The sequence below is a fragment of the Rhinoraja longicauda genome, chromosome 19 (assembly GCF_053455715.1).
Source record: "Rhinoraja longicauda isolate Sanriku21f chromosome 19, sRhiLon1.1, whole genome shotgun sequence".
In the NCBI taxonomy this organism is placed as follows: domain Eukaryota; kingdom Metazoa; phylum Chordata; class Chondrichthyes; order Rajiformes; family Arhynchobatidae; genus Rhinoraja; species Rhinoraja longicauda.
Window position 1 is genome coordinate 12,994,090 of NC_135971.1, and position 12,918 is coordinate 13,007,007.

Below are 12,918 nucleotides of genomic sequence, written 5' to 3' on the forward strand. Positions count from 1 at the left end.
TCCTGACACTCGAGGCATTTTGACCATGTACAAAGCACAAATCAGATGGCAAACACTCCACTTGCTTGGATTTAGTGTAGTGCCAACAAATCCTAAGAAACTCTACAACATCTAGATCTAAGCAGCACGCCATCTCAGTGCCATTAACCATCTGAACGCATATATTCCCTCCACCATGTACTGACATGCAGTGGAGACAGGGTAGATCATGCATAAAATGCATTGCCATTACCTTCCTAGGCCATTTCTAGAGCACCTCTCAAACCCATGACCTTTTGCACAAAGGACAATGCAACAGACACATGGGAGCATAACCGTACACAGGTTCCCGCACAACTCAGAGCATGTGATTTGGATATGTATTAGTAATCCTCAAGCATGTGAGTGAGGTAAAAAAAAAAAGAGGAAAAGAGGCGTACAGTTTGGATCAAAAAATTGGAAAGTGACTCGTTTCAAGCCTCTTTTAGAGCATTTCAAAGTAAAAACGGACATTACAAAATAATGTGAATATGTCACAGTATACCAATAACATTTTATTATTTTAATTTAGTTATATAATCTTGCACTTAAATTTAATATTTACTCATTACAGTTCCACCACTGATTTTCTGGTACTCTTGGTTCCAGAGCTTTGCTGGTTTATCCAGCCGGCCCCTATGGGGATAGATGTGCTGCCTCCAGCTGGGCTGGAGTCCCAGAGCAGGTAGCAAATTCAACCCACCGATCGACCATGGAAGTCCCGATGAGGTCGAGATTGGCTGCCTTGCCCAGCCCAGGCGCCACGTTTTCGGAGAGATTTCCGGGGGGGGGGGGGGGAGAGATTTCATGTGGGCTGTCGTAATTTTGTCCGGATTTCAATGATTAGCAGCTATTTCTCGCGGAACCCCTAGCGACCTCTAGCGGAACCCAGGTGTTCCAGGGAAGCCCGGTTGAGAAACGCTGCCTTACATCGTTTATTTTCTTTCTTTTTTTCGATCCGATTTCTCCGTTGGTACACGCGATTTTGGCAAAGTGAAAGACGCGGGAATCATGCAAAAAGCACGGAAAAAGGATTTTTAAAACGCGGAAATCCGCGGAAAATTCACACGCCTGAATCCATTATCGTTGCTGCAGTTCGAATTGCTTAACCAAGAGGATCAGTATTTCAAAGTGGAAACTCATTTGTGGAAAGAGAAACCACCTCAGGGGCATTTTAAAGATGGGGAATAAATACCAGTTTTGCCAGGAGAGTGCCCATATACTGAAAATTAATGCAAAAAGAAAAAAAAACACTATTTGGCCATTTCCAATATAATTTGCAGACATATTAGTGTTAGCATCACAATACGAGAACGTTTAGTGCGATAGAAACAAGAACCCAGTGCAGCCTCCTACCCGCATGTCCAGGGTGATAATCGTCAAAAGCACTTGCCTCTTTTGGTCTTGCGATTCTTGCTTGCTTGCCCATCCTGTTCCGTCTTTTGGTACTAAAGAAATATTGGGGTCATTGCCTTTATTTTCGGCCTTTAAGCTTGGCAGGTTTGCAGGGGGTGGCATACGCCGAGCTGCGGCAACTTTACCGAGACTCTGCAATCCATGACGTGCGGTGACTGCCAACAGAAAAAACAAACACATGAGCAGTCAGATCAGCTGCGTCGCAGAGACAAGATTACTTTTGTTTAGAGATACAGCTCGGAAGCAGGCCCTTCGGACCAACGACCGTGTCGACCAGCACATTAACACTATCCTACACAATTTACAATTTTTACCGAAGCCAATTAAGCTAGAAACCTGTATGTCTTGGGAATGTGGAAGGAAACCTGAGCACCCAGGGAAAACCCACACGGTCACGGGGAGAACGCACAAACTTCGTACAGACAGCACCTGCAGTCAGTGTTGAACCCGGGTTTCTGGCGCTCTAAGGCAGCAACTCCACAGCTGAGCTTTGCCGGACAATATTATAGTGGGCACAGAGTAAATCACAAGACACAGCCACAGCTGTGCTATTCATACGGCACGACTCAGATTGTGGGTTAATGATGGACACAATCAAACAATGGCAGTCGAAGAAACAGTGCATCTCTTTGATCAGAATTACATTCAATCCGCGATAGTCTGGTGGTCAATGAGCAGCTGAATTGCCTTGTGTGCAAGAAGCCACAGTGATGACGATTCAAGTTTTGCTCCCGGCTTTCCATTACCCAGAACTCAGTGCCTATAGTCACAAAGTGTGGAACCAGGCCCTTCAGCCCAACTTGCCCACACCGGCCAACATGCCCACCTACACTAGTTCTAACTTGCCTGCATTTGGTCCATATCCTTCCAAACCTGTCCTATGTACCTGTCTAACTGTTTCTTAAATGTTGGGATAGTCCCTGCCTCAACTACCTCCTCTGGCAGATTGTTCCACCACCCTTTGCGTGAAAAATTTACCCCTCGGATTCCTATTAAATCTTTCCCCCTTCAGCTTAAACCTATGTCCTCGGGTTCTCGATTCACCTACTCTGGGCAAGAGACTCTGTGCATCTACCCGATCTATTCATACGTAGATTAATATGGACCCAATGTGGGCAAATGACATAAATGATGGGAACAATGGTCACTAAGGATATGGTGGGTCAAATGGCATGTCTCAGTGCTGTACAATTCCATTTGGTTAATAAATTACGATTAAGATTATACACCGATCAGCCAAAACATTTTGACCACCTGCCTAATATGCTGCTGGTCCTCCGTGTGCAGCCCCATACGCAGCAGGGTGCGATGCACTGTGTATTGTGACACATTCCTCCCGTGATCACCATTAACATTTTCTGTGACTTGTGCCACAGTCGACCTTCTGTCGGTTCGGACCAGACAGGATAGCCTTCGTTGCCCTCGCGCATCGATGAACCTTGGGCGCCAAACACCTTGTTGCCGGTTTGCGGTTTGCCCCTCCTCTGACCACTGTCGGTCGGTACTCACCACTGCTGACCGGGAGCACCCCACAAACCTTGCCATTTCAGAGATGCTCTGACCCAGTCGTCTGGCCATAATAATTTGGTCCTTGTCAAAGTCGCTCAGGTCTTTACTCCTGCCCATTTCCCCTCCATCCAACACATCAACTTCAAGAACTGATTGTTCACTTGCTGCCTAATATATCCCACCCCTTGACAGGTGCCATTGTAACAAGATAATCAATGTTATTCACTTCGCCTGTCAATGGATATAATGTTTTGGCTGATCAGTGTATAAAGTTGTAGCACAGAAAGATCCACCAGGCAAAATGAAGCTGTTGATTCCACAGTAGTGTTATGGCTCCTCATTGGTCATAGCGCATTTTGTTTAAAGATTAGAGGCATTTTGCTTCCACCACATTTTCCGGATGCAAGATAGAGAACCCCACCAGCCTCGGTGAAACATTTACTGTAAGCGCTCCTTTTTCCTCTAATCCTTTCACCAATTACTTTTAATAGACACCAAGCTACATGATCTTCCTGAAGGGAAACCAATCTGTTCCATTCAACATGCCTGACCTTACTTCTTTCAGTATGTAATTTGACATCATTGCAGTTTCCTTTACTTTAAGATAAAAACAATCAGCCCAACCACCTATCCTAATTAACATTGTGTAGACCCAGCCACACGCCCAGTGCATCCTCGCCACTGCTGCCACATCTTTCTGGTAGTCTAATGACAGAAGGGCGGCACGGTGGCGTAGCGGTAGAGCTATTGCCTTACAGCGCCACAGAACCGGGTTCGATCCTGACTACGGGTGCTTGTCTGTACGTTCTTCCAGTAATATGCATGGGGTTTCAGAGATCTTCGATTTCTTCCCAAACTCCAAAGACGTACGTACAGGTTTGTAGGTTAATTGGCTTGGTATAAATGTAAAATTGTCCCTAATATGTGTGCGTGTAGGGTAGTGTCAATGTGCGGGGAATCGCTGGTCAGTGTGGACTCGGTGAGCTGAAAGGGCCTGTTTCGCGCTGTATCACTAAACTAAACTGCATGCAATATTTTAGCTGAAGTCTCACTATTATTATTTTTGTTATGTAACAGATTTTAGCAGCATAACCTCTTACAACCACCCCAGAGACTTCAGAAATTGTCGGTTCATCTGCAGGGCAAAGTTGCGCACATTGCTTGAGAGGGGGAAAACAAGGACATTATTGTGAACATTTAAAAAACCGAATGAGAAGTACGATTGTTCCAAAAATAAATTGGAGATGTTAGAAACAGATGTTTCACTAAAACTAGGAAGCATCTGATGAATCATGTCTCCTTGCTCCCACTGGGAAATCAGTGTGTTCTTTGAATGGATTATATTGGCTGACCAATAGTAGAGGCTGAAGATGACAAGAGTTGACAAACTGAGCTGCAGTATTGGCCATAATAATTGCTGGCATCATGTCACAATGATTATAATGCTAGTTTAGTTGAAAATGTTCAGTTAGTTTAATTTAGAGATTGTGTGGAAACGGGCCCTTCAGCCCACCGAGTCCACACCGACCAGCGATCACCCCATACACTAGCACTAGCCTACACACGCACACATGGGACAATTTCTTTTTAACAAACACTGTAACACAAGTCTTCAGAGTGTGGGAGTAAGCCGGAGAAAACCCACGCGATCACAAGGAGACCATGCAAACAGCACACAGACAGCACTCATAGTCAGGATTAAACCCGAGCCTCTAACGCTGTGAGGCAGCTGCTGTACCGTTGCGCCGAAGTTAGAGAGTAACATGACCCATGATAATTGCAGCAGTTGAGATCTTTCCAAATCATTTTAGGGGGGGAAGGGGTACTCTTGAGAAATAGGGATTCTTGTTGGTTTGGTGTAGAGGAGAGTTGGCACGGAGGATATGACCAAATGCAGGGAAATGCCAATAACGCAGATGAGCAAATATGTCAGTATGGATGTGGTGGGCCGAACGGCCTAGGTTGTGCTGTTCAACTCCATTATATACATTTTAACAGATTCACTCCACCAGGTAAAAATTAAGCCGTGTAGATTTCACATCTCAGCTCCCTGGCATGCTGTGTCTCGCCGAAAAAAAGCTAGACCGTCCTGTTATTGCGAAATTGCGGAGCATTTGGATAGTAGTAACAGGATTGTTCCGAGTCAGCATTGATTTACGAAGGGGAAATCATGCTTGACTAATCTTCTGGAATACTTTGAGGATGTAACTAGGAAAATTGACAGGATGTGGTGTACCTCGACTTTCAGAAAGCCTTCGACAAGGTTCCACATAGGAGATTAGTGGGCAAAATTAGAGCACATGGTATTGGAGGTAGGGTACTGACATGGATAGAAAATTGGTTGACAGACAGAAAGCAAAGAGTGGGGATAAATGGGTCCCTTTCAGAATGGCAAGCAGTAACTAGTGGGGTACCGCAAGGCTCAGTGCTGGGACCGCAGCTATTTACAATATACATTAATGATTTGGATGAAAAGTACCATTAGCAAATTTGCAGATGATACAAAGCTGGGTGGTGGTGTGAACTGTGAGGAAGATGCTATGAGGTTGCAGGGTGACTTGGACAGGTTGTGTGAGTGGGCGGATGCATGACAGATGCAGTTTAATGTGGATAAGTGTGAGGTTATCCACTTTGGTGGTAAGAATAGGAAGGCAGACTATTATCTGAATGGTGTCAAGTTAGGAAAAGGGGACGTACAACGAGATCTGGGTGTCCTAGTGTATCAGTCACTGAAAGGAAGCATGCAGGTACAGCAGGCAGTGAAGAAAGCCAATGGAATGTTGGTCTTCATAACAAGAGGAGTTGAGTATAGGAGCAAAGAGGTCCTTCTGCAGTTGTACAGGGCCCTAGTGAGACCGCACCTGGAGTACTGTGTGCAGTTTTGGTCTCCAAATTTGAGGAAGGATATTCTTGTTATTGAGGGCGTGCAGCGTAAGTTTACTAGGTTAATTCCCGGAATGGCGGGACTATCATATGCTGAACGACTGGAGCGACTAGGCTTGTATACACTGGAATTTAGAAGGATGAGAGGGGATCTTATCGAAACGTATACGGAGTTGGACACATTAGAGGCAGGAAACATGTTCCCAATGTTGGGGGAGTCCAGAACAAGGGGCACAGTTTAAGAATAAGGGGTAGGCCATTTAGAACGGAGATGAGGAAAAACGTTCAGTCAGAGAGTTGCGAATCTGTGGAATTCTCAGCCTCAGAAGGTAGTGGAGGCCAATTCTCTGAATGCATTCAAGAGAGAGCTAGATAGAGCTCTTAAGGATAGCGGAATCAGGGGGTATCGGGAGAAGGCAGGAACGGGGTACTGATTGAGAATGATCAGCCATGAACACATTGAATGGCGGTGCTGGCTCGAAGGGCCGAATGGCCTACTCCTGCACCTATTGTCTATTGTTATTTTGCAAAAAGGAATTGGGGAAGCGGAAAAAGAGAAGGGAGAGTGGAGTGGAGAAAGAAGGGTCTCGACTGGAAATGTCACCCATTCCTTCTCTCCAGAGATGCTGCCTGTCCCGCTGAGTTACTCCAACTTTGTGTCTATTGTGGAGATACAACTAGCGGGTTGCCTATGACTGAAAATCAGTGACTCAGACTAGAAAATGAGCTGAAAGAGAGGAATAATTGCGATTAGCTCCAAATGTTGTCTTTGGTAAAAAGCTCTGCAAGGCTTTAATTACAGGATAGAGGTGGCAGCTTTGGGCAGTGTGCAGAAGGTTTTTTTTATTACCAAAACGCTGTCCAGATTAGAAGGCATTAACTATAAGGAGGTGTTGGATACACTTGGATTGTTTTCTCTGGAGCACCTGAGGTCAAGGGGAGACCTGATCGAAGTATATAAAATGAGAGGCAGAGGAAAGCTAGACAGTCAGAACCTACATCCAACACCACGCCAGCCTCCCAAAGTGCAAACATCACAGGCCAGAGGGCATAGCTTTAAGGTGGGAGAGGAAAGGCTGGGAGGAGATGTATGTGTGAGGCATGTTTTGCTTTATACAGGTGGGCACCTGGAACGTGCTGCCAGTGGGGTGGTGGAAGCAGATATGATAGTGGCATTTCAGAGGCTTGTCGAGGGGCACATGGACATGCAGGGAATGGAGCCATGTGGACAACATGCAGGCGGAGGAGATTGAATCAACTTGACATCATGGTCAACGCAGATATTGTGGGACAAGAAGGACTGGACTGCCCCGTTTACTCCTTTCGCAATGTCGCTGGGCTCAGTTGGTGCATTACCACCAAAACAAGTCGAGAAAGGGAAAAGGAATCTAACATGTTTTGAGGTAAATCCAACCAAACTCCTATCGATCGACCTCCTTTTTCTCGCTATTGATACTCCAAAAATCTTAATTTAGTTTAGAGCTAGTGTGGAAACAGGCCCACCGGGTCCGCACCGACCAGCGATCCCCGCACACTAACGCTATCTTGCACCCACTAGGGACAATTTTTAAATTTACCAAGCCATTTAACCTACAAACCTGTACGTCTTTGGAGTGTGGGAAGAAACCGAAGATCTTGGAGAAAACCCACGCAGGTCACAGGGAGAACGTACAAACTCCGTACAGACGGCGCCCGTAGTTGGGATCGAACCCGGATCCCCGGCGCTGCATTCGCTGGAAGGCAGCAACTCTACCGCTGCGCCACCGTGCCGCCCTTAATCCTATGACTCATTCTGGTTTGCATTAGCCCAAAACAATATATCAAATGCTTAAGAATAAATATGCCCAAAAGGAAAGGAAGAGGAACTGGCTAAGAACCACATAACAGAGATGGCATTTGAAAGGGCCCCATCGCAAACAGCAAGCTATTACGCGGCATTCAGGCCTAAAGGAGATGCCAAACTTGTTTATTCAATTGTCCAAATCAACAGATCAACTGGTCATTGTGCCGGTCTGGAATCCCCTCTCTAAACTTCTTTAGACTAGATTATCATCTTTAAAGTTGGTATTTATTCACAAAATGCTGGAGTAACTCAGCAGGTCAGGCAGCATCTCAGGAGAGAAGGAATGGGCGACGTTTCGGGTCGAGTTGGTCTCTGCACAAGCCTCTACATGCAGCACAATTGTCAAGATTTGTTTGATAATGTTTAACAATATACTGGTATATAAACGGCATCATGGTCAGAATAAATCAGCATGTCAACAGGCCCTACAACCCACACAGACTAGCAATCACATCACACATGAAAAACGTTATTTGCCCAACATTCCCACAAATTTAAAAAGGTCAAAAAGTGATGGAGAAACCCAGCAGGGCAGGCAGTATCTCTAGAGAACACAAATAGGTGAGGGACACAAAATGCTGGAGTAACTCAGCGGGACGGGCAGCATCTCTGGAGAAGGAATGGGTGACGTTTCAAGTCGAGACCCTTCTTCGGACTTCAGAAGGGTCTCAAACCGAAACGTCACCCACTTTCTCTCTCTGGAGATGCTGCCTTCCTCGCTGAGTTACTCTAGCATTGTGTGGCCATCTTCGATTTAAACCATCATCTGCAGTTCTTTCCAACACATGCATAGGTGATGGTCTGGGTTGGGACCATTCTTCCCAAAACACCACATTCTCCAGAAATGCTGCCTGACCGCTGAGTTGCTGCAGCACTGTGTGTCTTTTTTTGTAAACCAGCACTAGTTGTACCTCATTTCTGTATTCCCATGAACTCTGCACCACTGCCCCTCCCCTGCCCCCCAATCTCATCCTGTAGATGGGCTATTGCATGCTAGCTAATCGTAGTGTTTGTTAGTAGTAGTCCCGCCTAGTACGTGCTTTATAATATTAAGAACTCGCCTACGTCAGGCAGTAGATGTAGCAGCTCGGAGCTGTAATGTACTGCAGGTCCTATGCTTTTTTTTAGATTTAGAGATACAGCGTGGAAACAGGCCCTTCGGCCCACCGAGTCCCCCTTCGGCCGCCCAGCGATCCCCGCACATTAACACTATCCTACACACACTAGGGACAATTTTTTTTTTTTTTACATTTACCCAGTCAATTAACCTACAAACCTGTACGTCTTTGGAGTGTGGGAGGAAACCGAAGATCTCGGAGAAAACCCACGCAGGTCACGGGGAGAACGTATAAACTCCGTACTGACGGCGCCCGTAGTCAGGATCGAACCCGAGTCTCCGGCGCTGCATTCGCTGTAAGGCAGCAACTCTACCGCTGCGCCACCGTGCCGCCCATAGTTGTGCGTTATATCCTAGCATGCACTTAAGTACTTTGTTACATGGTGTCAGAAGTGGGATTCGAACCCACGCCTCCAAAAGTACTTTGTTACACACTCCACCCCAGATTGTACAAATTTGTAGTGTTAAAGTGGCCAATTAATTAATCATTCCCACACAGGACTCGAGAGGAAACCAGAGCACCTGATGCAAAGTCCAGGCAGATGGCACCGGAAGTTAGGATCAAACTCGGGTCACTGGATCGGGGAGGCAGCAGCTCTGTAATTGCACTACTGTGCTGTTTGAATACTGGCTGTTGTTGGGTTACTTGGCACCAAGGACAAAGCTGGCACACGCCCAAGCTGAGGGAGGCAGCGTAGGATGGGAACTGGGAAAGAAAGCCTGCCAAGTGATCACTGGCCACAGAAATGCAAATGTACAGGATTTGGCTTCACTGTTTCAAAGTTTTCAGGAATACGAGGAAAAACGGTTTGTCTTAAAGCACATGGCTACAAATACTTGAAATGTCAAGTAGATTGACAAGATTTAAAATCGGACCAAAGCTGTCCTAGGAATAAACACATATACAAACACTGGCAGGAGCAAGTCCTTGCAGGCTTTTATCAACAACCACATAGCAATCGTGATTAATCTCAGATTACCTGTAGGTTTCTGAGTTTCTAAGGACTTTCCTTTGTAAGTATCAAATAGGTTGAGTGACGAGTACTTGGTTTTTCCATCCTTTCCCTTTGCAGTTTGCCCCAAACGATCTGACATCTCGCTGGAAGGTCATTGAGTACGGTGGTTCCTTTAGGCACCCCTTGAAACGTGCCTCCTTCTAAAGCAGAAAAAGGAGACAATATTCAGATCTGCTGCCGAGAGGTTAACTGCAAACATTCAAACAGATTGACGGCATTGTTTTAAATGAATGCTAATTGGAGCTGTACAGTTTTACAGAGATTCTCGATTACATTATGTGACCAAAACTCAACCAACTGAGTAGGAAGCAACTGCGGATGCTGGTTTACACTATAGACAAAATTCTGGATTAACTCAGCAGATAGAGCTTGTGCCAGGTGCGCTAGGAGTTCTTGTTTGTCACTATAAATAAGCACTTATACAGTATACCCAGGCGCTCGTTTGGTGCCATTTTCTAGTCCCAGTTGTAAGTGCAGGAATCTTGATCTAACGATGAACACGATCACTAGCCTGTAGTTTTCTGGCTTATCCTTACTCCACTTTTTAAATAAGGAATAATATTAACCATCCTCCATCCTTCTGGCACCTCACTCATATCCAATGAAGATGCAAAAATCTCAGAGTCCCAGCAAAATGCCTTCCTCACTTTCCATAGCATATTGGGACACACCCCTTGGCTGATTTATCCATCTTCATGTGTGCTAATATCTTCAACTCCTACCTGACACAGAACTAGGCACCACAATATCAACATAGGCCTTCCCTCACACTCGACTTTCGACATCCTTCTACCTTGTGAATAATGAGGGCGTGCAGCATAGGTTTACTAGGTTAATTCCTGGAATGGCGGGACTATCATATGTTGAAAGACTGGAGCGACTAGGCTTGTATACAGAAGGATGAGAGGAGATCTTATCGAAACGTATAAGATTATTAGGGGGTTGGACACGTTAGAGGCAGGAAACATGTTCCCAATGTTGGGGGAGTCCAGAACAAGGGGCCACAGTTTAAGAATAAGGGGTAGGCCATTTAAAACTGAAATGAGGAAAAACTTTTTCAGTCAGAGAGTTGTGAATCTGTGGAATTGTCTGCCTCAGAAGGCAGTGGAGGCCAATTCTCTGAATGCATTCAAGAGAGAGTTGGATAGAGCTCTTAAGGATAGCGGAGTCAGGGGGTATGGGGAGAAGGCAGGAACGGGGTACTGATTGAGAATGATCAGCCATGATCACATTGAATGGCGGTGCTGGCTCGAAGGGCCGAATGGCCTCCTCCTGCACCTATTGTCTATTGACGAGAAGTATTCATTTAGGATCCCCACACATATCTCCTGGCTCTACAAATAGATTTGCTTTTTGGTCCCTAAAGGAATCTACTGATCCCGACCTACCATGTTGCTATCAACAAGCTTAAACATTTGGGGGATTTTCCATAATCCTGCTTGCCAAGGCCATTTCATGTCCATTTCTTCTGCCCACCCAATTCCTTTCTCACATCCTAGAGAGGATGTTTCCATTAGTGGGAGAGTCTAGGACTAGAGGTCACAGCCTCAGAATTAAAGGACGTTCTTTTGGGAAGGAGATGAGGAGAAATTTATTTTGTCAGAGGGTGGTGAATCTGTGGGATTCTTTGCCACAGAAGGCTGCAGCAAGTGTCAGGGGATATTTTTAAGGCAGAGATAGATAGATTTTTGATTAGTACAGATGTCAGAGGTTATGGGGAGAAGGCAGGAGAATGGGGTTAGGAGGGAGATAGATCAGCCATAATTGAGTAGACTTGATGGGCCGAATGGTCTAATTCTACTCCTATCAGTTATGACGTTCTATCCTATATCTCCTATAAACTAAATGTCCATAGTGTTCCTTACAATTGATCCAACATTTCCTGTGTAAACCATACCAGTCTTTTTTTTAAAATTCGTTTTAAAAAAAAAAAAATTAAAGAGTCTTTTGAACAGCATAAATGAAACGTAAAAAAACAGTTAACAACCAGGAAAAAATATTTAATTCTTTAAACAATTTAAAATATAACCTCAAAAGAAAGTAAACCATTGATCAAACTCAGAAGCCAAAAACATATTGCTGGAGGAATTCAGAAACAAAGAACTGCAGATGCTGGTCTGCAAAAAAAAGAGAGAAAGTGCTGGAGTAACTCAGCTGGTCACATAGCATTCCTGGATAACATGGCTAGGTGCTGCTTTTGATATCTGGCTTTTGTCTAACCAGATGCCTATTAACTCCCCCCCCCCCCCTCACCTGGGATAACCTACAACCTTTTGTCCTACTCCTCTCTTCCAGCTTTCTTCCCCCCCCCAAACCATCAGTCTGAAGAGGGTCCTGATCTGAAACATCACCTATCCATGTTCTCCAAAGTTGCTGCCTGACCCGCTGAGTTACTCCAGCACTGTGCATTTTTTTGCTGGAGGAATTCAGCGGGTTCAGCAGCATCTATAAAGGCAAAAGGATATTTCACATTTTTAATCATGACCCTTCATTACCCAAATCAGAATTATTTATAGACATATTTTCTATAAGACAGACCCCATGTCCCTATTAATTGGAGAGCAGAGGCAGAGTTCGCTGCCAGATGTAGCTCGACAGAATCAGATACGACACAACCCACACATTATGTTTTGCAGTACCGAATAGTGAAAGGCCTGGATAGTGGATGTGGAGAGGATGTTTCCACTAGTGGGAGAGTCTAGGACCAGAGGTCATAGCCTCAGAATTGAAGGACGTTCCTTTAGGAAGGAGATGCGGAGGAATTTCTTTAGTCAGAGGGCGGTGAATCTGTGGAATTCATTGCCACAGAAGGCTGTGGAGGCCGTCAATGGATATTTTTAAGGCAGAGATAGATAGATAGGTCCCTGCTTACTATGGGTGTCGGGTGTTATGGGGAGAAGGCAGGAGAATGGGGTTAGGAGGGATCGATCAGCCATGATCGAATGGCAGCGTAGACTTGATGGGCCGAATGGTCTGATTCTGCTATCACTTATTATCCTGCCACTGCAGCCATGATTATTAAAAGAGGAAATAAAAGATTTAAATAGGTATTCCTATAAGTTTCAGCAGAATTAAGAATCCTGATGTGCACAACTATTTCTATAATTAGGTACGTT

At 45.1% G+C, this 12,918-nt stretch overlaps 1 protein-coding gene across 2 annotated transcripts in view; it reads right to left on the reverse strand.

Annotated features, from left to right (window-relative positions):
• prrc2a (proline-rich coiled-coil 2A) overlaps nt 1-12,918 on the reverse strand; it is a 147,276-nt gene that overhangs the window by 116,027 nt on the left and 18,331 nt on the right. For both annotated transcript variants that reach the window (XM_078416289.1, XM_078416290.1), the window contains exons 2-3: nt 9,767-9,942; nt 1,412-1,589 (exon numbers count right to left, since the gene is read on the reverse strand). In XM_078416289.1, the coding sequence (XP_078272415.1) occupies nt 1,412-1,589; nt 9,767-9,881 (293 nt within the window). In that variant the 5' untranslated portion in view covers nt 9,882-9,942. The remainder of the gene's footprint in view (nt 1-1,411; nt 1,590-9,766; nt 9,943-12,918) is intronic.